The sequence below is a fragment of the Oncorhynchus masou genome, chromosome 12 (genome assembly GCF_036934945.1).
Source record: "Oncorhynchus masou masou isolate Uvic2021 chromosome 12, UVic_Omas_1.1, whole genome shotgun sequence".
NCBI classification, from domain to species: Eukaryota; Metazoa; Chordata; class Actinopteri; order Salmoniformes; family Salmonidae; genus Oncorhynchus; species Oncorhynchus masou.
Window position 1 is genome coordinate 21,849,909 of NC_088223.1, and position 26,380 is coordinate 21,876,288.

The following is a 26,380-nucleotide window of genomic DNA, read 5'->3' on the forward strand; positions in this document are numbered from 1 at the left end:
CGAGCTGTTTTGCAAGGAGGAATGGGAAAACATTTCAGTCTCTCGATGTGCAAAACTGATAGAGACAAACCCCAACCGACTTACAGCTGTAATCGCAGCAAAAGGTGGCGCTACAAAGTATTAACTTAAAGGGGCTGAATAATTTTGCACGCCCAATTGTTCAGTTTTTGATTTGTTAAAAAAGTTTGAAATATCCAATAAATGTTGTTCCACTTCATGATTGTGTCCCACTTGTTGTTGATTCTTCACAAAAAAATGCAGTTTTATATCTTTATGTTTGAAGCCTGAAATGTGGCAAAAGGTCGCAAAGTTCAAGGGGGCCGAATACTTTCGCAAGGCACTGTATATCGTACCAGCACCTTCCTGGCCTCCAAGAAAAAAACAAGTCTTATGCCGGTATTAAAAACCTATTTTCAGCTTGAGCTTCCTTATAAAGTTCTCTACATGCACAGTGAAGCTCAGCTTATCATTAACCCACATACCCAAATATTTGTGCACTTTAACTTGCTCTATAGTATGTCCAGCCAACGTAGCAATGACATGGTTAGTAACATGCCTGGCATTTGAAAATACCATGCATTTGGTTTTACCCGAATTTAGAACCAGCTTTAAATCATACAGATTCTGTTGTATGATGTTAAATGCTCTTTGGGCATTTTCAAAAGCTAAAGATAAACTACTACCACTTGAATAAAGATCAGTATCGTCTGCATAAAAATGAACATCCGCATCTGAACATCTTTAATAAGATCCCCAATGTTGTTGATATACAAAATGAACAACAGTGGGCTCAAAATAGAACCTTGCGGAACACCTGAGCACACCTCTATGGACTCAGATTTACAACCATCTGCCATTACACATTGTGTACGATTTGATAGGTAATTTATAAACCAATCTAGAGCATGACCAGTAATTCCACAACATGTTGTTGTCAACATGCAGCACATTGATCAGGTACTCCCTGTAATAGCAGCACATTGATGTGGTAATGGTACTCCCTGTAATACCAACACATTGATCTCGTACTCCCTGTAATAGCAGTACATTGATCTGGTACTCCCTGTTATAGCAGCACATTGATCTGGTACTGGTACTCCCTGTTATAGCAGCACATTGATCTGGTACTCCCTGTAATAGCAGTACATTGATCTGGTACTCCCTGTTATAGCAGCACATTGATCTGGTACTCCCTGTAATAGCAGTACATTGATCTGGTACTGGTACTCCCTGTTTATAGCTCTATTCTTGTGTATTTTATTCCTCTTGTGTTACTATGTTTATTTTTGTATTTTTTAAACTCTGCAATGTTGGGAAGGGCTCGTAAGTAAGAATTTCAACTTAAAGTCTACACCTGTTGTATTCGGCGCATGTGACAAATATAATTTAATTTGATATGATTATCAAAGGGATAAGGGGTGATTGATAAGCTTAGTCACCAGCTTGACTTTTTTTTAATCCATTCTGTCCACCCTCCTTCATTCCTAGACCAATGGCTCCTGTCCTCTGCACCTGGCGTCTGCTGGGGGACACACCGAGGTGGTGAAGGTCCTCCTGGAGGCTGGGGCGTCTGTAGCTGAAGAGGACGCAGTGAGTGATGGAGAGAACACAACTTCACCTGGGGGGGACTGACCAAAGACTGACTGCAGACTGACTAGAAATGATGCACTGTTACTGACTGTAGCTACATTTATTCAATTCAGTTTTAGGGTGTCATGCAAAACTCAGTCTACAGTAAAGAATAACTCAACAGAGATTGATTCATTCAAAAGCAGCTCAGATCAATTAATTCAAAAGTAGCTCAGATCGATTCATTCAAAAGTTTATTAACTTTCTCATCTTCCCAGGAAGGGATGACAGCCATTCACTTGGCAGCCAAGAACGGTCACACACACATCATGGACGTGCTGAAGGGAAGCATCTCCTTTAAGATCGCCAGCTCCAAGGTATCTGTCCCTACTCTTAAAACTAGAAAATGTTAACTAACTAACTATGTTAACTAGTTTTAAGTTAACTACTGTTTAGGTATGTTGATTTGATGTGTAACTATGATCCCAGACAGGGTTGACTGCGTTGCATGTAGCAGCCCGTTTTGGTCAGGTGGACTTTGTCTCAGAGATCCTTACCAAGGTGCCAGCCACCATGCGCAGTGACATCCCAAACAGCAACAGTAGGGAGGGAATACCAGTGCAGCAGCCCCCTTCAGAGGTAGGTAACATTATAGTACCCCACAACTCACTTATGACCAGAAAATCAACAGTCCTCCCCCATGAATAAAAGAGTCCTTCATAAAAAGTCCTTCATTGTGTGTGTGTGTGTGTGTGTGTGTGTGTGTGTGTGTGTGTGTGTGTGTGTGTGTGTGTGTGTGTGTTGTGTGTGTGTGTGTGTGTGTGTGTGTGTGTGTGTGTGTGTGTGTGTGTGTGTGTGTGTGTGTGTGTGTGTGTGTGTGTGTGTGTGTGTGTGTGTGTGTGTGTTCCAGTCAGGATACACTCCCTTGCACCTGGCTGCCCAGTCTGGCCATGAGAGTGTGGTGAGATTGCTGCTCAATTCCCCTGGTGTACAGGCAGACAAAGTGACAGACATACAGGTAAGCTCTTTTCGTGTGTGTGCATGCGCGTAAGTGAATATGTGTGCATATAGCAATGTGCATGCCCCGCCCACCTGAGGATCTGTCTTTTTCAGGCATCAATTTCCAGTGTTTGATGGGTGCTCTAATCCACTAACCTTTTACTGCAGTGGGCTAAATCAGGGTCACACAGAGTGTAAATCAGGGTCACACTTTTGTTTCAAATTAGTTGGGTTGTGTCTCGCAGGATGCACAATTCTCGACCTTTGCCTCTCCTGAGTCCATACGGGAGTTGCAGCAATGAGACAAGACTGTAACTAGCAATTGGAGAGAAAAGGGGTAAAAGTAACACAAAAAAATAATAAATAATAAATACAAATTGTGATGACCATTGCCAGTGTATTCGGAAAGTTTTCAGATCACTTGCCTTTCTACATATTGTTACGCTACAGCCGTATTCTAAAATGGATTAAATAAATAAAAAACTCATCACTCTACACACAATACCCCATAATGACAAAGCAATTGTTTTTATTTTTATAACAGAAGTATCTTATTTACATTCAGACCCTTTGCTATGAGACTCAAAATTGCTTTCCATTGATCATCCTTGATATGTTTCTACAACTTGATTGGAGTCCACCTGTGGTAAATTAAATTGATTGGACATGATTTGGAAAGGCACACACCTGTCTATATAAGGTCTCACAGTTGACAGTGCATGTCAGAGCAAAAACCAAGCCATGAGGTCGAAGGAATTGTCAGTAGAGCTCCGAGACAGGATTGTGACGAGGCATAGATCTGGAGAAGGGTACCAAAAAATGTCTACAGCATTGAATGTCCCCAAGAACACGGTTACCTTCATCATTCTTAAATGGAAGAAATTTTAAACAGCCAAGACTCTTCCCAGGGCTGGCCACCTGGCCAAACTGAGCAATCGGGGGAGAAAGGGCCGTGGTCAGGGAGGTGACGAAGAACCCGATGGCCAAATCAGAGCGTGCAACAGGACACTGTATTGTCTACATTCAGTTTGTTGTTTACATTCAAACTTTTTCATTAAATCGATTTCAATCCGAACTAAAGTTTTGTTACTAAGGATTCCACAATGCGGTTAGCCTTTACGGCTGGGACTGCAAGTTTGTGTTCCTTTTTTGTGTGGATTCCGCGAGTGCTAGCTGTCTGTACTACAGACACCTGTCGTCGTCGTGGGAAAGACTCATTGTTATCTTTTCGTAAAACAACTAGTTGCAGTATAGAGCCAATCTGGATACCAAGCAGATCCTGAGGGAAATCGACGAGTACCAACAGCTTTACGCTATGGAGGAACAACATACTCCTTTAACCTCTTGAAACTCCCCATCCCGGATCCGGGATTGTGACTAAGCCTCAGGCTCATTAGCATAACGCAACGTTAACGATTTCTGAAAATCGCAAATAAAATTAAAATAATGCGTTTGCTCTCAAGCTTAGCCTTTTCTTAACAACACTGTCATCTCAGATTTTCAAAATATGCTTTTGAACCATAGAAATTGACTAATTTGTGTAAGAGTATGCAAAGCTAGCGTAGCATTTTGTGTAGCATGTAGCACGCAACATTTTCACAAAAGCCAGATAACCAAATAAATAAAATCATTTACCTTTGAAGAGCTTCTGATGTTTTCAATGAGGAGACTCCCAGCCACATACCAAATGCGCAGTGTTTCCTGAAAGCGTCTGTGTGTAGGAGAAATCGTTCCGTTTTCTACATTGCGCCTGGCTACCGAAACGAACCGAAAATGCAGTCACCTACAACGTGAAACTTTTTCCGGATTAACTACATAATATCGACCGAAACATGGCAAACGTTGTTTGGAATCAATCCTCAAGGTGTTTTTTCACATATCTCTTCATTGACATGCAGTTCTTGGAAGCTTGCTTCTCTGTCTGTGCCCCATGGAAAAATACTGGCAGGTGACTTTTGCGCACCAATTTCGGCGCAGGACACCGGGCGGACACGTGGTAAATGTGGTCTCTTATGGTCAATCTTCCAACGATCTGCCTACAAATACGTCACAATGCTGCAGACACCTTGGGGAAACGACAGAAAGGGCAGACTCATTCACTCATTCACAGCCATATAAGGAGATCATGAAAGACAGAGCCTCAAAAATCCTTGTCATTTCCTGGATGCCAAGTCATCTTGGTTTTGCCTGAAGCTCACGTTAAAGGGCACGCACAGAGAAGATATTTGTATTTCTGGACACGTCAGAGTGTTTTCTTTCGAACAGTAGCAATTATATGCATAGTCGAGCATCTTTTTGTGACAAAATATCTTGTTTAAAACGGGAACGTTTTTCTTCCAAAAATGAAATAGCGCCACCATAAGTGTAAGAGGTTAACCCGACAAAATAAAGAAAAACAGATTAATCTACAGACACGGACAATTTACTTACCATTGAGGTAGTGTCTAGTGCTCTGGCTGGAATCCATGCAACAATGGAAAAGTTGTGTGAGGAGGTAGCAGGGCTGAGGGGGAGTTTGGAGTTCAGCCAGAGTGAAAGTCTCAAGCTCCAAATAGAAAACAAGACACTCACAGCCAAGTTAAAAATACACGATTCCAACATGGATTGTCTACTCAGGGAAACAGGGTGATGAAGGAGACGCTACTAGACATACAAAGTCGTAGCATGCGTGAAAATCTATTTTTTTCTGGTATTCCTGAGGACGCATCCAATTATCCAGAGGGTGCCATCAGAGAATTCATGAAATCTGCATTGAAACTTCCTGTAGAGACTGTAAACAAGGTGCCTTTCCACCGAGTACACAGACTTGGAGCTCGGAGCTACAAGACCAAGGGTCCCCGACCGATCATTGCAAAGTTTGAACATTACCAACAAAAGGAGCTGATCAAAAGCAGGGGAAGGGAGCTTAAAGGGACCAAATTCAGTCTCAATGACCAATTTCCAAAGGAGATAAACAAACGTCGTAAGAGACTGTATCCGGTACAAAGACAACAAAGGATGGATGGTGGGCGTGGCTTTATCAATGCGGACAAACTCTTTATAGATGGACAGCTATTCCGAGACAGCTCCATAACACTGTGGCTGTACTAAATTCTACAGAGACTTCAGATTATGAAAAAAAGAAGGTATGGGAACTGTTTAAAATATTGAAACATTATTAAGTGGATATGAACACACACTCAACTGCATGCTTGCTTACACATACAGACGCACCTGATTCTGCTCTCTTCTCTCACTCTCTCTTTTGTCAAACTGTTTTATAATTTATTTTTTATTTTTTTTACTAGGCAAGTCAGTTAAGAACAAATTCTTATTTTCAATGACGGCCTAGGAACAGTGGGTTAACTGCCTGTTCAGGGACAGAACGACAGATTTGTACCTTGTCAGCTCAGGGGTTTGAACTTGCAACCTTCCGGTTACTAGTCCAACGCTCTAACCACTAGGCTATCCTGCCGCCCCAATTTAATGTGTTTATTGTTGTCTATCTTTTTAATGTATTTGTCTTCAAGTTTGTATATGCTTACGACAAGCAAAGGGAAGATATCAAAATAGGGGCATTGGGAAATAATAACATATTGTACGGAATACATTTGTACTGTAGTGAAGCCGTTTCTTGAGTAATGCAAGGTCTCTTTCATGATCACGTGAAACGTTAATTGCTATGGAAATGCTAGGATATGTAATTATGGTAATTATGATGCAACTATGATGGTGATACGATATGGATTACAATTATGAATATTAATTATGAATATTAAGGCTATACACACTACATGTTACACACATAGACACTGAAACATGCAAATTGGCAGAGTTATTATTTATTGGACATCACACATTATAGTCTTACTCTTATACAGACATCATACACACTCTCATTATATCATATCCAATATCGTACACATCAACCTACTCAGATTTGTTACACACATAATTTGTCTCAATTTTCTAACATCTGTGGCATTGGCTCACAGGCAAGGGAATAAAAAAAATATTGCTAGAACCTATTTCTTGAATTCTAAATATCAGACATTTGAAAGCTCTAGTTTTGACCTTCATAATACCTCTAATGGCAATAACATTACAAGCACTAATTATGGTCAATTTAGCCTGAGAATGGTATCTATTTATGGGGTGAAATAAGTATAGCTAGTTATAATTGTAACGGTTTGGCAGATTACAAAAAAAGATCAGTCTTTAGATGGCTAAAAGAAAAGGAATATAGCATATACTGTTTTCAGGAAACTCACTCTACATCCTTAGATGAAGTTGTGTGGAATAAGGAATCGGGTGGTGAAATAATTTTCCGTTATGGACAAAGGAACTCAAAGGGGGTGATGATATTAATTAACAAAAATTTCGATCTGAATGTGCAAATAATCAGGAATGATTTGCAAGGAAGGTGGATCCTTTTGAATATGAAATTGGATGAAAAAGAGATTTGGCTCATTAATCTATATGTTCCAAATCAGGATGATCCACACTTCTTCGAAAACATTTATACCAATTTATTGAAATTACATGCAACAAATGATCTAATCATTATGGTAGGAGACTATAACACAGTGTTAAGTACCTCAATGGACCGTAAAGGTAATCACTCTACAAACTATCATCACCGTGCCCTTAAGGAAATCACAAATATTATGGACACATTAGAAATAGTGGATATTTGGAGACTACAAACCCCGACCTAGTGAGATATACATGGAGGAGACTTAATCAAGCTAGTCGTCTTGACTACTTTCTTGTATCTTTCTCTCTTGCATCAAAGGTTATAAAAGTTTTAATAGGAGACAGAATGCAATCGGATCATCGTCAAATTGGCATTCACATAACTCTTATAGATTTTCCACGTGGACGGGGATATTGAAATGTAATCAAAGTTTACTGGAGGACAACTTATTTTTAACTAAGACAAAATCATTTATAACTTAATTTTTCCAGTATAATATAGGTTCAGGAAATCCCCTTATTGTTTGGGATACCTTTAAATGTACATTCAGGGGTCATTCAATTCAATATTCATCCAAAATAATAATAATAATAATAATAATAATAATAAAGCAGTTTCTGGCTAAAGAAACAAGACTAACATAAGAGCGTCTGCTAAATGACTTAAATGTAAATGTAACAAGGGAAATCCATGAACTAATAGTACAGGTAGATAGCAATAAAAATACTACAGAGATACAAAATAAGTTAGAGGAAAAACTAAGAACATATGGAGAAAAATGCACACAATTCTTCCTGAATCTCCAATACAGGAACGCTAACAATAAGAATTTGCAGAAACTCGTTACTGAAGACAGAGTCATCTATGATTCTCCGAATGATATTTTAAAAGAGGAAGCTAATTATTTTAGGCAGATGTTCTCTTTTCCATCTCATCCTCTCCCACTGAATGAAGATTACGGTAAGGAATTATTTCCAAATAATATAAAAAAAATGGAAAATTAACAAATGTACAGAAAGATCAGTGCGAAGGCCAAATTACAGAGGAAGAACCTTTTGAGGCTATTAAATCCTTTCAGTCTGGAAAAACCCCAGGGCTTGATGGCATACCAGTAGATGTATATCAAGTATTTTTTGATATACCTAAAGCTCCATTGTTAGATTGTTTTAACTACTCCTATAGAAATGGTAGTCTGTCACGTACTCAGCAGGAAGGTCTGATTTTTCTATTATTAAAGCAAGACCCAGATAGACCGGGTCTTTATATTTGCTATCTAAAAAAAACTGGAGGCCCCTTACACTTCAATGTTGTAATGCAAAAATACTAGCAACATGCATAGCACTCAGAATTAAAAGGGTTTTACCAGGTATTATTCATCCTGATCAGACAGTTTTTTTTTACATGGACGATACATTGGAGATAATATACGACAAATACTAGAAATAATAGAACATCATGAAACATATAAGAAGCCAGGAATGGTATTTATAGCGGATTTTGAAAGGGCATTTATAAAGTAAGACTGAATTTTATTTATAAATGCCTGGATTTTTTCAATTTCGGTAATTCACTTATAAAATGGGTAAAAATAATGTATAGCAACCCCAGGTGTAAAATAGTAAATAACGGCTACTTCTCAGAGAGTTTTGAATTGTCAAGAGGAGTTAAACAAGGGTGTCCGCTGTCACCATATCTATTCGTTGTGGCCATCGAAATGCTAGCTACTGTATTAAAATCAGATCCAATAACAACATTAGAGGATTAGAAATCCAAGGCTTAATAACAAAGGTATGCCGATAACTCAAGTTTCATGTTAAGTCCACAAGCTAGATCCCTGCAATGTCTCATTAAAGATCTAGATAACTTTTCTGTACTCTCTGGACTAAAACCTAATTATGATAAGTGTACAATATTATGTATTGGATCCTTAAAAAATAAAACTTTTACATTACCTTGCAGCTTACCTATAAAATGGGATGATGGTGAAGTAGACATACTCGGTATTCATATCACAAAAGATATAAATAAGCTCTCCACAATGAATTTCAATAGAAAACATGTAAAAATAGACAAGATCCTGCAACCATGGAGCGGTAAATACCTGTCTATTTATGGAAAAATTGCCCTGATTAACTCCTTAGTCATATCGCAGTTTATTTGCTTACTTATGGCGCTGCCTACTCCTGATGATTAGTTTTTCAAATCATATGAGCAAAAAATATTTAGCTTTATCTCGGATGCTAAACCAGACAAAATAAAAATGAGCTTATCTATATAATGAATATGAATTGGGTGGGTTGAGATTATTAAATATAAAAGCACTAAACCTCTCTCTAAAAACTTCACTCATTCAAAAGTTTTATTTGAACCCTAAATGGTTCTCAAGTAGATTAATAAGAAAAGTTCATCCATTGTTTAAAATGGCATTTTTGCCTTTGTGCAGATTGCCATGTCTCATTTTAATTTAATTGAAAATTATGCTTTTTTCCAAGTATCTGTCTTTTTCAAACAAGCATTGCAGAGCTGGATACAATTTCAGTTCCATCCCCCTGAAAATATAGAACAAATATTATGGCTGAACTCAAATGTACTGGTTGATAAAATACATATATTTATGGGAAAGATGTTTGAATAGGGGATTTTGTTCTTAAATGATATTGTAAATTGTAATGGTAGAGTTATGTTCTTCATGAAGTTATCAGAATTGTACGGGAAGGTCTGCTCAATCCAAGAGTTCAACCAATTGTTTACAGCATTTTCCCAAAAATGGAGGAGTCAGGTGGCAGCGGGAAGAGGTAGGGAACCGGTCTGTCTGCCCAATATAAAGGATCAAAACTGGGTATGAATAAAAATAGCATAAATAGGAAAGTATACCAGTTTCATTTGAGGACCAGGATGTTGACAACTGTGCCATACAGGATTGCCAAAGAGTTGGGAAGAGATTTTGCAATCTGTAAATTCTATTCGATTAGATAGGTTGAAATTGTACGTTACGGGGGGGCTGTGGTAGGGGTCGCGAATGGTTGAGGGACAACTATTGGGGAACTGTGGGGGGATCTTGGAGGGTTCAGGTTTCACAAGATTGTGATCATGAAAAAGGAAATTAGGACATATATTTTATATCACTATCATGCACACACACCCTCATACATAAGGATGGCTCTGTTGCGGAAAGACTGATACATGTTTGATAGTGTCTTGATGCTGTATTGTTTGTCCATCATGTTCTAATAATTTAATGTTACCCTTCCTTGTGTTTTTTGTAACAAATAAGAAATAAAAGAGAAAAAAATAATTAAAAAAACCCCCGATGGCCACTCTGATAAAGCTCCAGAGTTCCTCTGTGGAAATGGGAGAACCTCCCAGAAGGACAACCATCTCTGCAGCACTCCACCAATCAGGCCTTTATGGTGGAGTGGCCAGACGGAAGCCACTCCTCAGTAAAAGGCACATTACAGCCCGCTTGGAGTTTGCCAAAAGGTACCTAAAGGACTCTCAGACCATGAGAAACAAGATTCTCTGGTCTGATGAAACCGAGATTGAATTATTTGGCCTTAATGCCAAGTGTCATGTCTGGAGGAAACCTGGCACCATCCCTACGGTGAAGCATAAGCATGGCAGCATCATGCTGTGGGGATGTTTTTCAGCGACAGGGACTGGGAGACTAGTCAGGACCGAGGGAAAAATGAACAGCAAAGTACAGAGAGATCCTTGATGAAAACCTGCTCCCGGGCACTCAGGATGTCAGACTGGGGCTAAGGTTCACCTTCCAACAGGACAACGACTCTAAGCACACAGCCAAGCCAACGCAGGAGCGGCTTCAGAACAAGTCTCTGAATGTCCTTGAGTGTCCAGCCAGAGCCTGGACTTGAACCCGATTGAACATCTCTGGAGAGACCTGAAAATAGCTGTGCAATGACGCTCCCCATCCAACCTCATGGAGCTTGAGAAGATCTGCAGAGAAGAATGAAAGAAACTCCCCAAATACAGGTGTGCCAAGCTTGTAGCGTCATACCCACGAAGACTTGAGGCTGTATTCGCTGCCAAAGGTGCGGGTCTGAATACTTATGTAAATGTGATATTTCAGTGTTTTATGTTTAATAAATTAGCAAAAAAAAATATATATAGATTTTGTCATTATGGGTTATTGTGTGTAGATTGATGAGGAATAAAAACAATGTAAAAAACTTTCGAATAAGGCTGTAACGTAACAAAATGTGTGAAAAATCAAGGGGTCTGAATACTTTCTGAATGCATTTTACATGAGTGTATGCATTTGTGCAAGGGTTTATGTGTAAATGTTTGTGTTCATGTACACGTTTTGCAAGCTTGTGTGTGAGCATATGCGTACGGTATATATTTGTGGGGATCTGTCAGACTGACCGTCCTCCTGTCCCTCCCCCTTCTCCACAGGGCTCCACCCCCCTTCACCTGGCAGCCCAGAGTGGTCACATGTCTGTGGTGGGGCTGCTGCTGAGCCGCTCCAGCTCTCTGCTGCACCTGAGGGACAAGCAGGGCCGCACCTGTCTGCACCTGGCCTCCGCCAGCGGCCACGTGGCCATGGTCAGAGTGCTGCTGGGCCAGGGGGCCGAGATCAACCACACCGAAGAGGTGAGACTGACCTGGAGATAGGAGATGTTATGTGGAGAATTTGTGGATGTTATGGAAACATTATGGAGAGAGTATGAGGATGTAAGGAGATGTAATGGAAACATTATGGGGAAAGTATGGGGATGTTATGAGGATGTAAGGGGTTGTTATGGAAACATTATGGGGAGAGTATGAGGATGTTATGAGGATGTTATGGGGAGAGTATGATGATGTTAGGGAAACATTATGGGGAAAGTATGGGGATGTTATGAGGATGTAAGGACATGTAATGGAAACATTATGGGGAGAGTATGAGGATGTTATGAGGATGTAAGGAGATGTAATGGAAACATTATGGGGAGAGTATGGGGATGTTATGAGGATGTAAGGACATGTAATGGAAACATTATGGGGAGAGTATGATGATGTTATGAGGATGTAAGGGCATGTAATGGAAACATTATGGGGAGAGTATGAGGATGTTATGAGGATGTAAGGGCATGTAATGGAAACATTATGGGGAGAGTATGGGGATGTTATGAGGATGTTATGGGGAGAGTATGATGATGTTATGGAAACATTATGGGGAAAGTATGGGGATGTTATGAGGATGTAAGGACATGTAATGGAAACATTATGGGGAGAGTATGAGGATGTTATGAGGATGTAAGGAGATGTAATGGAAACATTATGGGGAGAGTATGGGGATGTTATGAGGATGTAAGGGCATGTAATGGAAACATTATGGGGAGAGTATGATGATGTTATGAGGATGTAAGGGCATGTAATGGAAACATTATGGGGAGAGTATGAGGATGTTATGAGGATGTAAGGGCATGTAATGGAAACATTATGGGGAGAGTATGGGGATGTTATGAGGATGTTATGGGGAGAGTATGATGATGTTATGGAAACATTATGGGGAAAGTATGAGGATGTAAGGGGATGTTATGGAAACATGGGGAGAGTGTGAGGATGTTATGGAAACATTATGGAGAGAGTATGAGGATGTTATGAGGATGTAATGGAAACATTATGGGGAAAGTATGAGGATGTAAGGGGATGTTATGGAAACATGGGGAGAGTGTGAGGATGTTATGGAAACATTATGGAGAGAGTATGAGGATGTTATGAGGATGTAATGGAAACATTATGGGGAAAGTATGGGGATGTTATGAGGATGTAAGGGCATGTAATGGAAACATTATGAGGAGAGTATGGGGATGTTATGAGGATGTAAGGACATGTAATGGAAACATTATGGGGAGAGTATGGGGATGTTATGAGGATGTAAGGACATGTAATGGAAACATTATGGGGAGAGTATGGGGATGTTATGAGGATGTAAGGACATGTAATGGAAACATTATGGGGAGAGTATGATGATGTTATGAGGATGTAAGGACATGTAATGGAAACATTATGGGGAGAGTATGGGGATGTTATGAGGATGTAAGGACATGTAATGGAAACATTATGGGGAAAGTATGAGGATGTAAGGGGATGTTATGGAAACATGGGGAGAGTGTGAGGATGTTATGGAAACATTATGGAGAGAGTATGAGGATGTTATGGAAACATTATGGAGAGAGTATGAGGATGTTATGAGGATGTAAGGACATGTAATGGAAACATTATGGGGAGAGTATGAGGATGTAAGGGGATGTTATGGAAACATGGGGAGAGTGTGAGGATGTTATGGAAACATTATGGAGAGAGTATGAGGATGTTATGGAAACATTATGGGGAGAGTATGAGGATGTAAGGGAATGTAATGGAACCATTATGGGGAGAGTATGAGGATGTAAGGGAATGTAATGGAACCATTATGGGGATGTTAAGGGGATGTTATGGGGAGAGTATGAGGATGTTATGGAAACATTATGGGGAGAGTATGAGGATGTAAGGGAATGTAATGGAACCATTATGGGGTTGTTAAGGGGATGTTATGGGGAGAGTATGAGGATGTTATGGAAACATTATGGGGAGAGTATGAGGATGTAAGGGAATGTAATGGAACCATTATGGGGATGTTAAGGGGATGTTATGGGGAGAGTATGAGGATGTTATGGAAACATTATGGGGAGAGTATGAGGATGTAAGGGAATGTAATGGAACCATTATGGGGATGTTAAGGGGATGTTATGGGGAGAGTATGAGAATGTAAGGGAATGTAATGGAAACATTATGGGGAGAGTATGAGGATGTTATGAGGATGTTATGAGGATGTAAGGGGATGTTATGGGGATTTAATGGATACATTATGGGGAAAGTATGGGGATGTTATGAGGATGTAAGGGGATGTTATGGGGAGAGTATGATGATGTTAAGAGGATGTAAGGGGTGTTATGGAAACATTATGGGGAGAGTATGAGGATGTTATGAGAATGTAAGGGGATGTTATGAGGATGTTATGAGAATGTAATGGAAACATTATGGGAAAAGTATGGGGATGTTATGAGGATGTTATGAGGATGTAAGGGGATGTTATGAGGATGTTATGAGAATGTAAGGGGATGTTATGAGGATGTTATGAGAATGTAAGGGGATGTTATGAGGATGTTATGAGGATGTAATGGAAACATTATGGGAAAAGTATGGGGATGTTATGAGGATGTTATGAGGATGTAAGGGGGTGTTATGGAAACATTATGGAGAGAGTATGAAGATGTTATGAGGATGTAAGGGGCGTTATGGAAACATTATGGGGAGAGTATGGGGATGTTATGGGGAGAGAATGGGGATGTTATGGAAACATTATGGGGAAAGTATGAAGATGTTATGAGGATGTAAGGGGGTGTTATGGAAACATTATGGGGAGAGCATGCGGATGTTATGGAAATATTGTGGGGAGAGTATGAGGATATTATGGAAACATTATGGGGAGAGTATGAGGATGTTATGAGGATGTAAGGGCATGTAATGGAAACATTATGGGGAGAGTATGGGGATGTTATGAGGATGTAAGGGCATGTAATGGAAACATTATGAGGAGAGTATGATGATGTTATGAGGATGTAAGGACATGTAATGGAAACATTATGGGGAGAGTATGGGGATGTTATGAGGATGTAAGGAGATGTAATGGAAACATTATGGGGAGAGTATGGGGATGTTATGAGGATGTAAGGACATGTAATGGAAACATTATGGGGAGAGTATGATGATGTTATGAGGATGTAAGGACATGTAATGGAAACATTATGGGGAGAGTATGAGGATGTTATGAGGATGTAAGGACATGTAATGGAAACATTATGGGGAGAGTATGGGGATGTTATGAGGATGTAAGGGCATGTAATGGAAACATTATGGAGAGAGTATGAGGATGTTATGAGGATGTAAGGACATGTAATGGAAACATTATGGGGAGAGTATGAGGATGTAAGGGGATGTTATGGAAACATGGGGAGAGTGTGAGGATGTTATGGAAACATTATGGAGAGAGTATGAGGATGTTATGGAAACATTATGGGGAGAGTATGAGGATGTAAGGGAATGTAATGGAACCATTATGGGGAGAGTATGAGGATGTAAGGGAATGTAATGGAACCATTATGGGGATGTTAAGGGGATGTTATGGGGAGAGTATGAGGATGTTATGGAAACATTATGGGGAGAGTATGAGGATGTAAGGGAATGTAATGGAACCATTATGGGGTTGTTAAGGGGATGTTATGGGGAGAGTATGAGGATGTTATGGAAACATTATGGGGAGAGTATGAGGATGTAAGGGAATGTAATGGAACCATTATGGGGATGTTAAGGGGATGTTATGGGGAGAGTATGAGGATGTTATGGAAACATTATGGGGAGAGTATGAGGATGTAAGGGAATGTAATGGAACCATTATGGGGATGTTAAGGGGATGTTATGGGGAGAGTATGAGAATGTAAGGGAATGTAATGGAAACATTATGGGGAGAGTATGAGGATGTTATGAGGATGTAAGGGGATGTTATGGGGATTTAATGGATACATTATGGGGAAAGTATGGGGATGTTATGAGGATGTAAGGGGATGTTATGGGGAGAGTATGATGATGTTAAGAGGATGTAAGGGGTGTTATGGAAACATTATGGGGAGAGTATGAGGATGTTATGAGAATGTAAGGGGATGTTATGAGGATGTTATGAGAATGTAATGGAAACATTATGGGAAAAGTATGGGGATGTTATGAGGATGTTATGAGGATGTAAGGGGATGTTATGAGGATGTTATGAGAATGTAAGGGGATGTTATGAGGATGTTATGAGAATGTAAGGGGATGTTATGAGGATGTTATGAGGATGTAATGGAAACATTATGGGAAAAGTATGGGGATGTTATGAGGATGTTATGAGGATGTTATGAGGATGTAAGGGGGTGTTATGGAAACATTATGGAGAGAGTATGAAGATGTTATGAGGATGTAAGGGGGTGTTATGGAAACATTATGGGGAGAGCATGCGGATGTTATGGAAATATTGTGGGGAGAGTATGAGGATATTATGGAAACATTATGGGGAGAGTATGAGGATCTATTGAGGATTGTAAGGGAATATTATGGAAACATTATGGGGAGAGTATGAGGATGTTATGGAAACATTATGGGGAAAGTATGAAGATGTTATGAGGATGTAAGGGGGTGTTATGGAAACATTATGGGGAGAGCATGCGGATGTTATGGAAATATTGTGGGGAGAGTATGAGGATATTATGGAAACATTATGGGGAGAGTATGAGGATCTATTGAGGATTGTAAGGGAATATTATGGAAACATTATGGGGAGAGTATGAGGATGTTATGGAAACATTATGGGGAGAGTATGAGGATGTTATAGAAACATTATGGGGAGAGTATGACAATGTTATAGGGATGTTATGGTGACAATAATAAAAAACTATGCCAGATCACACACTAATTCAATTCACACCTGACCCCCCAATTCTAGAGTGGCTGGACCCCACTCCACTACGCAGCCAAAGCAGGCTGTCTGGACATGGTGCGGTTCCTGGTGGAGAGTGGGGCGTCAGCCAGTGTAGAGTGCCAGGGGGGACGAACACCACTGCAGTACGCTGCCGGGGATAACCACCAGGGGACGGTTAGCTTCCTGCTACGACGACAAGAGAACAACATACTGAGACTGCTGGAGGACAGGAAGGTTGGTGCTCCTTCTCTCTTTCTGGTTGTCGTTCTGCCCTTGAGCAAGGCAGTTAACCCCTTGTTCCCTGGGAGCCGAAGACGTGGATGTCGATTAAGGCAGCCCCCCGCACCTCTCTGATTCAGAGTGGTTGGGTTAAATGCGGAGACTAATTTCAGTTGAAGGCATTCAGTTGTACAACTGACTAGGTATCCCCCTTTCCCTTTCAATATTCTCCCTATACTTTCTACTTTCTTTCTAGTCTAACCACAAGATGTCAGCAAACCACCATTTTAATAGAACAGGCACTGCCAAAACATATTTTTAAATCAATGTTGCTGATGAGTACCTAGTTTGTGTTTGACCTGATGGTGTGTTGGTGTGTGTTGTCTGTAGTTTATGTTTGACCTGATGGTGTGTGTTGTCTGTAGTTTATGTTTGACCTGATGGTGTGTGTTGTCTGTAGTTTGTGTTTGACCTGATGGTGTGTGTTGTCTGTAGTTTGTGTTTGACCTGATGGTGTGATGGGGTGTGTTGTCTGTAGTTTGTGTTTGACCTGATGGTATGATGTGGTGTGTTGTCTGTAGTTTATGTTTGACCTGATGGTGTGATGTGGTGTGGTGTGTTGTCTGTAGTTTGTGTTTGACCTGATGGTGTGATGTGGTGTGTTGTCTGTAGTTTGTGTTTGACCTGATGGTGTGTTGGTGTGTGTTGTCTGTAGTTTGTGTTTGACCTGATGGTGTGTTGGTGTGTGTAGTTTGTGTTTGACCTGATGGTGTGTGTTATCTGTAGTTTGTGTTTGACCTGATGGTGTGTTGTCTGTAGTTTGTGTTTGACCTGATGGTGTGTTGTCTGTAGTTTGTGTTTGACCTGATGGTGTGTTGTCTGTAGTTTGTGTTTGACCTGATGGTGTGTGTTGTCTGTAGTTTGTGTTTGACCTGATGGTGTGTTGTCTGTAGTTTGTGTTTGACCTGATGGTGTGTTGTCTGTAGTTTGTGTTTGACCTGATGGTGTGATGTGGTGTGTTGTCTGTAGTTTGTGTTTGACCTGATGGTGTGGTGTGTTGTGTTGTCTGTAGTTTGTGTTTGACCTGATGGTGTGTGTTGTTTGTGTTTGACATGATGGTGTGTGTTGTCTGTAGTTTGTGTTTGACCAGATGTTGTGATGTGGTGTGTTGTCTGTAGTTTGTGTTTGACCTGATGGTGTGATGTGGTGTGGTGTGGTGTGGTGTGTTGTCTGTAGTTTGTGTTTGACCTGATGGTGTGATGTGGTGTGTTGTCTGTAGTTTATGTTTGACCTGATGGTGTGTTGGTGTGTGTAGTTTGTGTTTAACCTGATGGTGTGTGTTATCTGTAGTTTGTGTTTGACCTGATGGTGTGTTGTCTGTAGTTTGTGTTTGACCTGATGGTGTGTTGTCTGTAGTTTGTGTTTGACCTGATGGTGTGATGTGGTGTGTTGTCTGTAGTTTGTGTTTGACCTGATGGTGTGGTGTGTTGTGTTGTCTGTAGTTTGTGTTTGACCTGATGGTGTCTGTTGTTTGTGTTTGACATGATGGTGTGTGTTGTCTGTAGTTTGTGTTTGACCAGATGTTGTGATGTGGTGTGTTGTCTGTAGTTTGTGTTTGACCTGATGGTGTGATGTGGTGTGTTGTCTGTAGTTTGTGTTTGACCTGATGGTGTGATGTGGTGCGTTGTCTGTAGTTTGTGTTTGACCTGATGGTGTGATGTGGTGCGTTGTCTGTAGTTTGTGTTTGACCGGATGGTGTGTGTTGTCTGTAGTTTGTGTTTGACCTGATGGTGTAATGTGGTGTGTTGTCTGTAGTTTGTGTTTGACCTGATGGTGTGATGTGGTGTGTTGTGTTGTCTATAGTTTGTGTTTAACCTGATGGTGTGTGTTGTTTGTGTTTGACATGATGGTGTGTGTCGTCTGTAGTTTGTGTTTGACCAGATGTTGTGATGTGGTGTGTTGTCTGTAGTTTGTGTTTGACCTGATGGTGTGATGTGGTGTGTTGTCTGTAGTTTGTGTTTGACCTGACGGTGTGATGTGGTGTGTTGTCTGTAGTTTGTGTTTGACCTGATGGTGTGATGTGGTGTGTTGTTTGTGTTTGACCTGATGGTGTGTGTTGTCTGTAGTTTGTGTTTGACCTGATGGTGTGATGTGGTGTGTTGTCTGTAGTTTGTGTTTGACCTGATGGTGTGTGGGAAGCTGAACTCCAACACTACTCTGGAGGAGCTAGTTCTTCACTCCGCTGCTCCCCTGGACACGGCCGTGCGTCTGTCTCGAGCCCTGGGCCTGGCCGCCCTCAGGGAGAAGGAGCGCTACGTGGACCTCCAGGCAGCAGCCCACCACTGTGAAAGCCTGGCCTCCGACCTGCTCAGCATGGCCTCGACCGGGGGGAGAGGGGCCGGCGCCGTACTCAGGGCGGTGGACCATAGAGGGGCCAGCGTGCTGGACTGCCTGATCGAGGGGAGGCAGAAGGGAGTGGTGGCCCACCCGGCTGTCCAGAAGTACATGACGGAGGTGTGGTATGGCAGTCTGCAGTGGGACTCCTGGAGGATCCTGCTGCTGTTTTTTGGCCTGCTGCTCTGCCCTCCACTGTGGCTGTTCCTCTCACTGCCTCTCAAACACAGGTACAGAGTAGACTTTCATAGATAGATACAGGTTCATAGCCTTTATTAATGGGAGCCCTTTTGAGGCTAACCCACTGGACACACAACGTCATTTCAACGTGGAAATTTGGGTAATATTTGGTAGACATTGATAAATGAGATGTCAACCTTTAGTTACCAACTCAAAAAGTCAGCCAGAAGTTTGTAGAATTACCAATGTGTTATCATTATGCTTTCAACCATCTAAATGCAGAACCAATTTCCAATGGTAAAACAATGTCAGAGTTTTGGTTAATCTAAATGTGTTATCACTGTGCTTTCAACCATTTAAAAGCAAAAATGTCAATTTGCATTTCAAGTTTTATTTGATTTAGTCCTATTCCTTATCTTAGATTTTTGGTTGAGATGGAGAAGTGAATCAAACATATCAATTACTAATTTGTAGTCAAACTGTAATTAAAGCCAGACTAAATCAGTGGCACAGATGGAACTATCCAAGCAGAAGATACAGTGCCTTGCGAAAGTATTCGGCCCCCTTGAACTTTGCGACCTTTTGCCACATTTCAGGCTTCAAACATAAAGATATAAAACTATTTTTTTGTGAAGAATCAACAACAAGTGGGACACAATCATGAAGTGGAACGACATTTATTGGATATTTCAAACTTTTTTAACAAATCAAAAACTGAAAAATTGGGCGTGCAAAATTATTCACCATCTTAAGTTAATACTTTGTAGCGCCACCTTTTGCTGCGATTACAGCTGTAAGTCGCTTGGGGTATGTCTCTATCAGTTTTGCACATCGAGAGACTGACATTTTTTCCCATTCCTCCTTGCAAAACAGCTCGAGCTCAGTGAGGTTGGATGGAGAGCATTTGTGAACAGCAGTTTTCAGTTCTTTCCACAGATTCTCGATTGGATTCAGGTCTGGACTTTGACTTGGCCATTCTAACACCTGGATATGTTTATTTTTGAACCATTCCATTGTAGATTTTGCTTTATGTTTTGGATCATTGTCTTGTTGGAAGACAAATCTCCGTCCCAGTCTCAGGTCTTTTGCAGACTCCATCAGGTTTTCTTCCAGAATGGTCCTGTATTTGGCTCCATCCATCTTCCCATCAATGTTAACCATCTTCCCTATCCCCGCTGAAGAAAAGCAGGCCAAACCATGATGCTGCCACCACCATGTTTGACAGTGGGTATGGTGTGTTCAGGGTGATGAGCTGTGTTGCTTTTACGCCAAACATAACGTTTTGCATTGTTGCCAAAAAGTTTAATTTTGGTTTAATCTGACCAGAGCACCTTCTTCCACATGTTTGGTGTGTCTCCCAGGTGGCTTGTGGCAAACTTTAAACAACACTTTTTATGGATATCTTTAAGAAATGGCTTTCTTCTTGCCACTCTTCCATAAAGGCCAGATTTGTGCAATATACGACTGATTGTTGTCCTATGGACAGAGTCTCCCACCTCAGCTGTAGATCTCTGCAGTTCATCCAGAGTGATCATGGGCCTCTTGGCTGCATCTCTGATCAGTCTTCTCCTTGTATGAGCTGAAAGTTTAGAGGTGACGGCCAGGTCTTGGTAGATTTGCAGTGGTCTGATACTCCTTCCATTTCAATATTATCGCTTGCACAGTGCTCCTTGGGATGTTTAAAGCTTGGGAAATCTTTTTGTATCCAAATCCAGCTTTAAACTTCTTCGCAACAGTATCTCGGACCTGCCTGGTGTGTTCCTTGTTCTTCATGATGCTCTCTGCGCTTTTAACGGACCTCTGAGACTATCACAGTGCAGGTGCATTTATACGGAGACTTGATTACACACAGGTGGATTGTATTTATCATCATTAGTCATTTAGGTCAGCATTGGATGATTCAGAGATCCTCACTGAACTTCTGGAGAGAGTTTGCTGCACTGAAAGTAAAGGGGCTGAATAATTTTTGCACGCCCAATCTTTCAGTTTTTGATATGTTAAAAAAGTTTGAAATATCCAATAAATGTCGTTCCACTTCATGATTGTGTCCCACTTGTTGTTGATTCTTCACAAAAAAATACAGTTTTATATCTTTATGTTTGAAGCCTGAAATGTGGCAAAAGGTCGCAAAGTTCAAGGGGGCCGAATACTTTCGCAAGGCACTGTACATCTCCTTTCAATGTTCATATTTGGTTGCGTTGACAACAAACACAATTCAATACCCGGTTTGCCTATAAATTAATAATTGATATGTTGGATTAACATCTCCAACTCAACCAAACATCTCATTTCAATAATAGGACTAAATCTAATCTTATCGAAGTTTAAATGTACTTTAAATAAAGTCTGATTTGATTTAGTCGTATTCTTTAACTTAGATTTTTGGTTGAGATGGAGACGTGACTCTAAATCAACCAAAGTTTGAAACCCTAGTGCTATATGTCTTGTCTAGTTTTAGTTGAACCCTAGTGCTCTATGTCTTGTCTAGTTTTAGTTTAACCCTAGTGCTATATGTCTTGTCTAGTTTTAGTTCAAACCCTAGTGCTCTATGTCTTGTCTAGTTTTAGTTGAACCCTAGTGCTCTATGTCTTGTCTAGTTTTAGTTGAACCCTAGTTCTATATGTCTCGTCTAGTTTAAGTTGAACCCTAGTGCTATATGTCTTGTCTAGTTTAAGTTGTACCCTAGTGCTATATGTCTTGTCTAGTTTTAGTTGAACCCTAGTGCTATATGTCTTGTCTAGTTTTAGTTGAACCCTAGTGCTATATGTCTTGTCTAGTTTTAGTTGAACCCTAGTGCTATATGTCTTGTCTAGTTTTAGTTGAACCCTAGTGCTATATGTCTTGTCTAGTTTTAGTTGAACCCTGGGTTGAATTGAAACAATAGCTGTTGATGACTTCCCAAATGCTGTATAGAGCTAAATAGTCTCATTGATATTATATGACCTATAAAGTATGGTTACATTTAATTTGCTTTAAACCTATCTTTTGGAATAATTTAGATAGCAACAGTGAATATATTTAGTTATTAAGAGATCTCTCAATAATCGTTCTTGCGATAGCACATTGGTAGTAGTCAGTGACCAATGTCAACACTAAGCAGGGCCAGGCTTGATTTAAACCCTGCATGGGAGACCAGATAAATAGCAGGGGGGTTCTGATAATGTACATTTTTTACAATGATGACATAATCCTGTGGTTGAGATTCCACCCTCAAAACAACTGTTTCTTTTTTCAAATCCAATGTGTTTTTCACTTAGATTCCTTGTCACAATACATTGACCAATTACATTGAAACAACGTTGAGTCAACCAGTTTGTGCCGAGTGGGATGTGTTTAAATTCAAACATTGTATCTCAAACTCTACCAGTTACAAAAAGAGAACTAAGACTAAGTTATTTTTGACCAATCATGAATCAATTATTCAACAATTAACTTAAAACATAAAAACTCCTCCGGGGAATCAATGACAGTTTTGTATAATAGTTGATTACCAGACAATATTATCTTGGGATTGAATATTATTTTAGGATTTAATGTAAAATCTTTCAAAACCACACCAGGTTCAACACCATCCCCATCGTGAAGTTCATGAGCTACCTGGTGTCCCACGTCTTTCTCCTGGCCCTCTTCATCCTCACCATCGCCTACCCCCCGCTGAATCCCATCCACCTGGGTCACCTGCTGCCTGGATGGAGTGAGTGGCTGCTGCTGGCCTGGCTGGGGGGCATGCTGGTGTCTGAGCTCACCCAGCCAGGGGAGCGCCACGGCCTAGCCTGGATCCGAGTGCTTGTCCTGGGCTTCTCCGCCGCTGCCTTGCTCTGCCATCTCCTGGCCCTGGTTCTCCAGCTCTGGCCCCCCTCCCATCTCCACTGCCTTTTCACCCGGAACGTCCTACTAGCCGTGGCAATGACTCTAGGCTTCATCCAGCTGCTGGAGTTCCTGACCTTCCACCACCTGTTCGGCCCCTGGGCCATCATCATCAGGTGAGAGAAGATAATTGGAGAAAACTATACCAGTAGGCTATTTACTAGGTAGGAGCATATCAACATGTCAGCAGGACTGATACTGCAACACGTTTCAACTAAACAGGTCTTCCTCTGCTCCTACAGTGCATTTGGAAAGTATTCAGACACCACATTTTGTTACATTACAGCCTTATTCTAAAATGGATTAAATAGTTTTTTCCCCTCATCAATCGACACACAATACCCGATAATGACAAAGCAAATAAAGGTTTTTAGAAATGTTTGCGCATTAAAAAAAAAAAAAACTGAAATATTACACAACTATTCGGATGCTTTGCTCAGTACTTTGTTGAAACACCTTTGACAGTGATTACAGCCTGGAGTCTTCTTGGGTATGACGCTACAAGCTTGGCACACCTGTATTTGAGGAGTTTCTCCCATTATTCTCTGCAGATCCTCTCAAGCTCTGTCATGTTGGATGGGGAGCGTCGCTACACAGCTAGTTTCAAGTCTCTCCAGAGATGTTGGATCAGGTTCAAATCCGGGCTCTTGCTGGGCCACTCAAGGACATTCAGAGACTTGTCCAGAAGCCACTCCTGCGTTGTCTTGACTGTTTGCTTAAAGTCATTGTCCTGTTGGATTTCCTGAGCGCTCTGGAGCAGGTTTTCATCAAGGATTTCTCTCTACTTTGCACCGTTCATCTTTCCCTCTATCCTGACTAGTGTCCCAGTCCCTGTCGCTGATGCTGCCACACATGCTTCACTGTAGGGATGGTGCCAGGTTTCCTCCAGATGTGACATTTGGCCAAAGAGTTCAATCTTGGTTTCATCAGACCAGATAATCTTGTTTCTCATGGTCTGAGAGTCCTTGTGCCTTTTACTGAGGAGTGGCTTCCATCTGGCCACTCTTCCATAAAGGCCTGATTGGTGGTGTGCTTCAGAGATGGTTGTCCTTCTGGAAGTTTCTCCCATCTCCACCTCACTGACCAAGGCCCTTCTCCCCCGATTGCTCAGTTTGGCTGGGCGGCCAGCTCTAGGAAGTGTCTTGGTGGTTCCAAACTTCTTCAATGCTGCAGAAATGTTTTGGTGCCTCGACACAATGCTGTCTCGGACCTCTACGGACAATTACTTCAACCTCTAGGCTTGGTTTCTTTGCTCTGACATGCACTGTCAACTGTGGTACCTTACTGTGGTACAGGTGTGTGCCTTTCCAAATCATGCCCAATCAATTTAATTTACCACAGGTGGACTCCAATCAAGTTGTAGATCAATGAAAACAGGATGCACCTGAGCTCAATTTCGAGGCTCATAGCAATGGGTCTGAATACTTACTTAAATAAGGTATATCTGTTTTTAATTTTTAATACATTTGCAAAATCTTATAGAAACCTGTTTCCCTTTGTCATTATGGGGTATTGACTGTAGATTGATGAGGGAAAAACGTTATTGAATCCATTTTAGAATAAGCTGTAACGTAACAAAATGTTTAAAAAGTCAAGGGGTCTGAATACTTTCCGAATGCACTGTTCCTCTGTAAATATGTTTTTATTATTCACTTAAGTATTATCTGCAATAATAAGGCCTTATTTTTGTTTTTTGTTTTCTATCCTCATCAGTGACCTGATGAAGGATCTGGGAAGGTTTGCAGTCATCCTGGCACTCTTCCACACTGCCTTCACCATGAGCTTGTGTGCCGTCTACAATGCCACCTTTGTGAAGCCGGAGACAGCAGGCCACACCCCTCGGGAGGTGTCCGTCCTGCTCTTCTTTGCCCTTTTCGGCCTGACGGAGCCTAAAGAAATGCCTACGTTGGTGGGCTCACCCCCAGCTGCCGGCGTGGTGGCCCAACTGGCGTTTGGCATCTACCTGGTGGTGACGGTGATCGTGCTGATCAACCTGCTCATTGCCATGATGAGTGACACCTACCAGCGCATTCAGGCCCGCTCGGACACTGAGTGGAAGTTTGGCCGGGCCGTGCTCATACGGGACATGAGTAGGAAGTCGGGCACGCCGTCTCCATTCAACCTCTTCACCAACCTCTTCTTCTTCGCCAAGGTGCTTTGCAAACATGGAGGTGAGTTTCATACTAGTATTCCTACCTTGTTCAGGGAATTCATAGATTCAATATCGGCTGTTTCAACCACTACAAATTATTGTTTCCCAAGGAGGCAAACCATGAGTGTAATGCTACATCATATATTATATATACACTGAGTGTACAAAACATGGACACCTGCTCTTTCCATGACATTGACTGACCAGGTGAATCCAGGTGAAAGCTATGATCCCTTATTGATTTATCTTGTTAAATCCACTTCAATGAAGAGGGGGAGACAGGTTAAATAAGGATTTTTAAGCCTTGAGACAATTGAGACATGAATTGTGTATGTGTGCCATTCAGAGAAAGAATGGGCAAGACAAAAGATTTAAGTACATTTGAACGGGGTATGGTTGTAGGTGCCAGGCACACTGGTTTGTGTCAACAACTGTAACGCTTCTGGGTTATTGACGCTCAACAGTTTCCTGTATGTTTCAAGAATGGTCCATCACCCAAAGGACATCCAACCAACTTGACACAACTTCTGGGAAGCATTGGAGTCAAAATGGGCCAGCATACCTATGGAACGCTTTCCACACCTTGTAGAGTCCACACCACGACAAATTGAGTCTGTTCTGGGGGCAAAAGGTGGGGTGCAACTCAATATTAGGAAGGTATTCTTAATGTTTTGTACACTCAGTATGTGTTATGTAAACCCCCCAGGTAAGATCTGCTCTACAGAGGGCCGGGACCTGATGACTGAAGAGGAGGATGCAGACGGTCTGCCTGACCCCCTCTCTCTGGACATACCAGCTCATACCTCCCTGGGCTGGATGAGGACCAACAAAAGGACACAGATCCTACCTGAGGGTGAGGCTCTGATTCTACTGATCCATTTCAATTCACTGATTTCAATTGATTGAGATTCACATATTTCATGTATTTCAATTCACTTCAATTAACTGTTCAAAGTAATCATTTGGTAATGTGCATTTGATTTGGTGTTCTAATATTATCTGATACATACATGCATGGCACGTGAAAAAAAAATAATGTTTGAGC

General features: G+C 41.1%; 1 protein-coding gene across 1 annotated transcript in view; it reads left to right on the forward strand.

Moving 5' to 3' along the window:
* Positions 1 to 26,380, forward strand: part of trpn1 (transient receptor potential cation channel, subfamily N, member 1) — a 49,444-nt gene that overhangs the window by 19,651 nt on the left and 3,413 nt on the right. The window contains exons 20-29 of the mRNA XM_064979897.1: positions 1,489 to 1,590; positions 1,848 to 1,946; positions 2,059 to 2,208; positions 2,480 to 2,587; positions 11,438 to 11,635; positions 16,548 to 16,757; positions 18,912 to 19,366; positions 22,877 to 23,299; positions 24,897 to 25,354; positions 26,042 to 26,188. Coding sequence (XP_064835969.1) covers positions 1,489 to 1,590; positions 1,848 to 1,946; positions 2,059 to 2,208; positions 2,480 to 2,587; positions 11,438 to 11,635; positions 16,548 to 16,757; positions 18,912 to 19,366; positions 22,877 to 23,299; positions 24,897 to 25,354; positions 26,042 to 26,188 — 2,350 coding nt within the window. The remainder of the gene's footprint in view (positions 1 to 1,488; positions 1,591 to 1,847; positions 1,947 to 2,058; positions 2,209 to 2,479; positions 2,588 to 11,437; positions 11,636 to 16,547; positions 16,758 to 18,911; positions 19,367 to 22,876; positions 23,300 to 24,896; positions 25,355 to 26,041; positions 26,189 to 26,380) is intronic.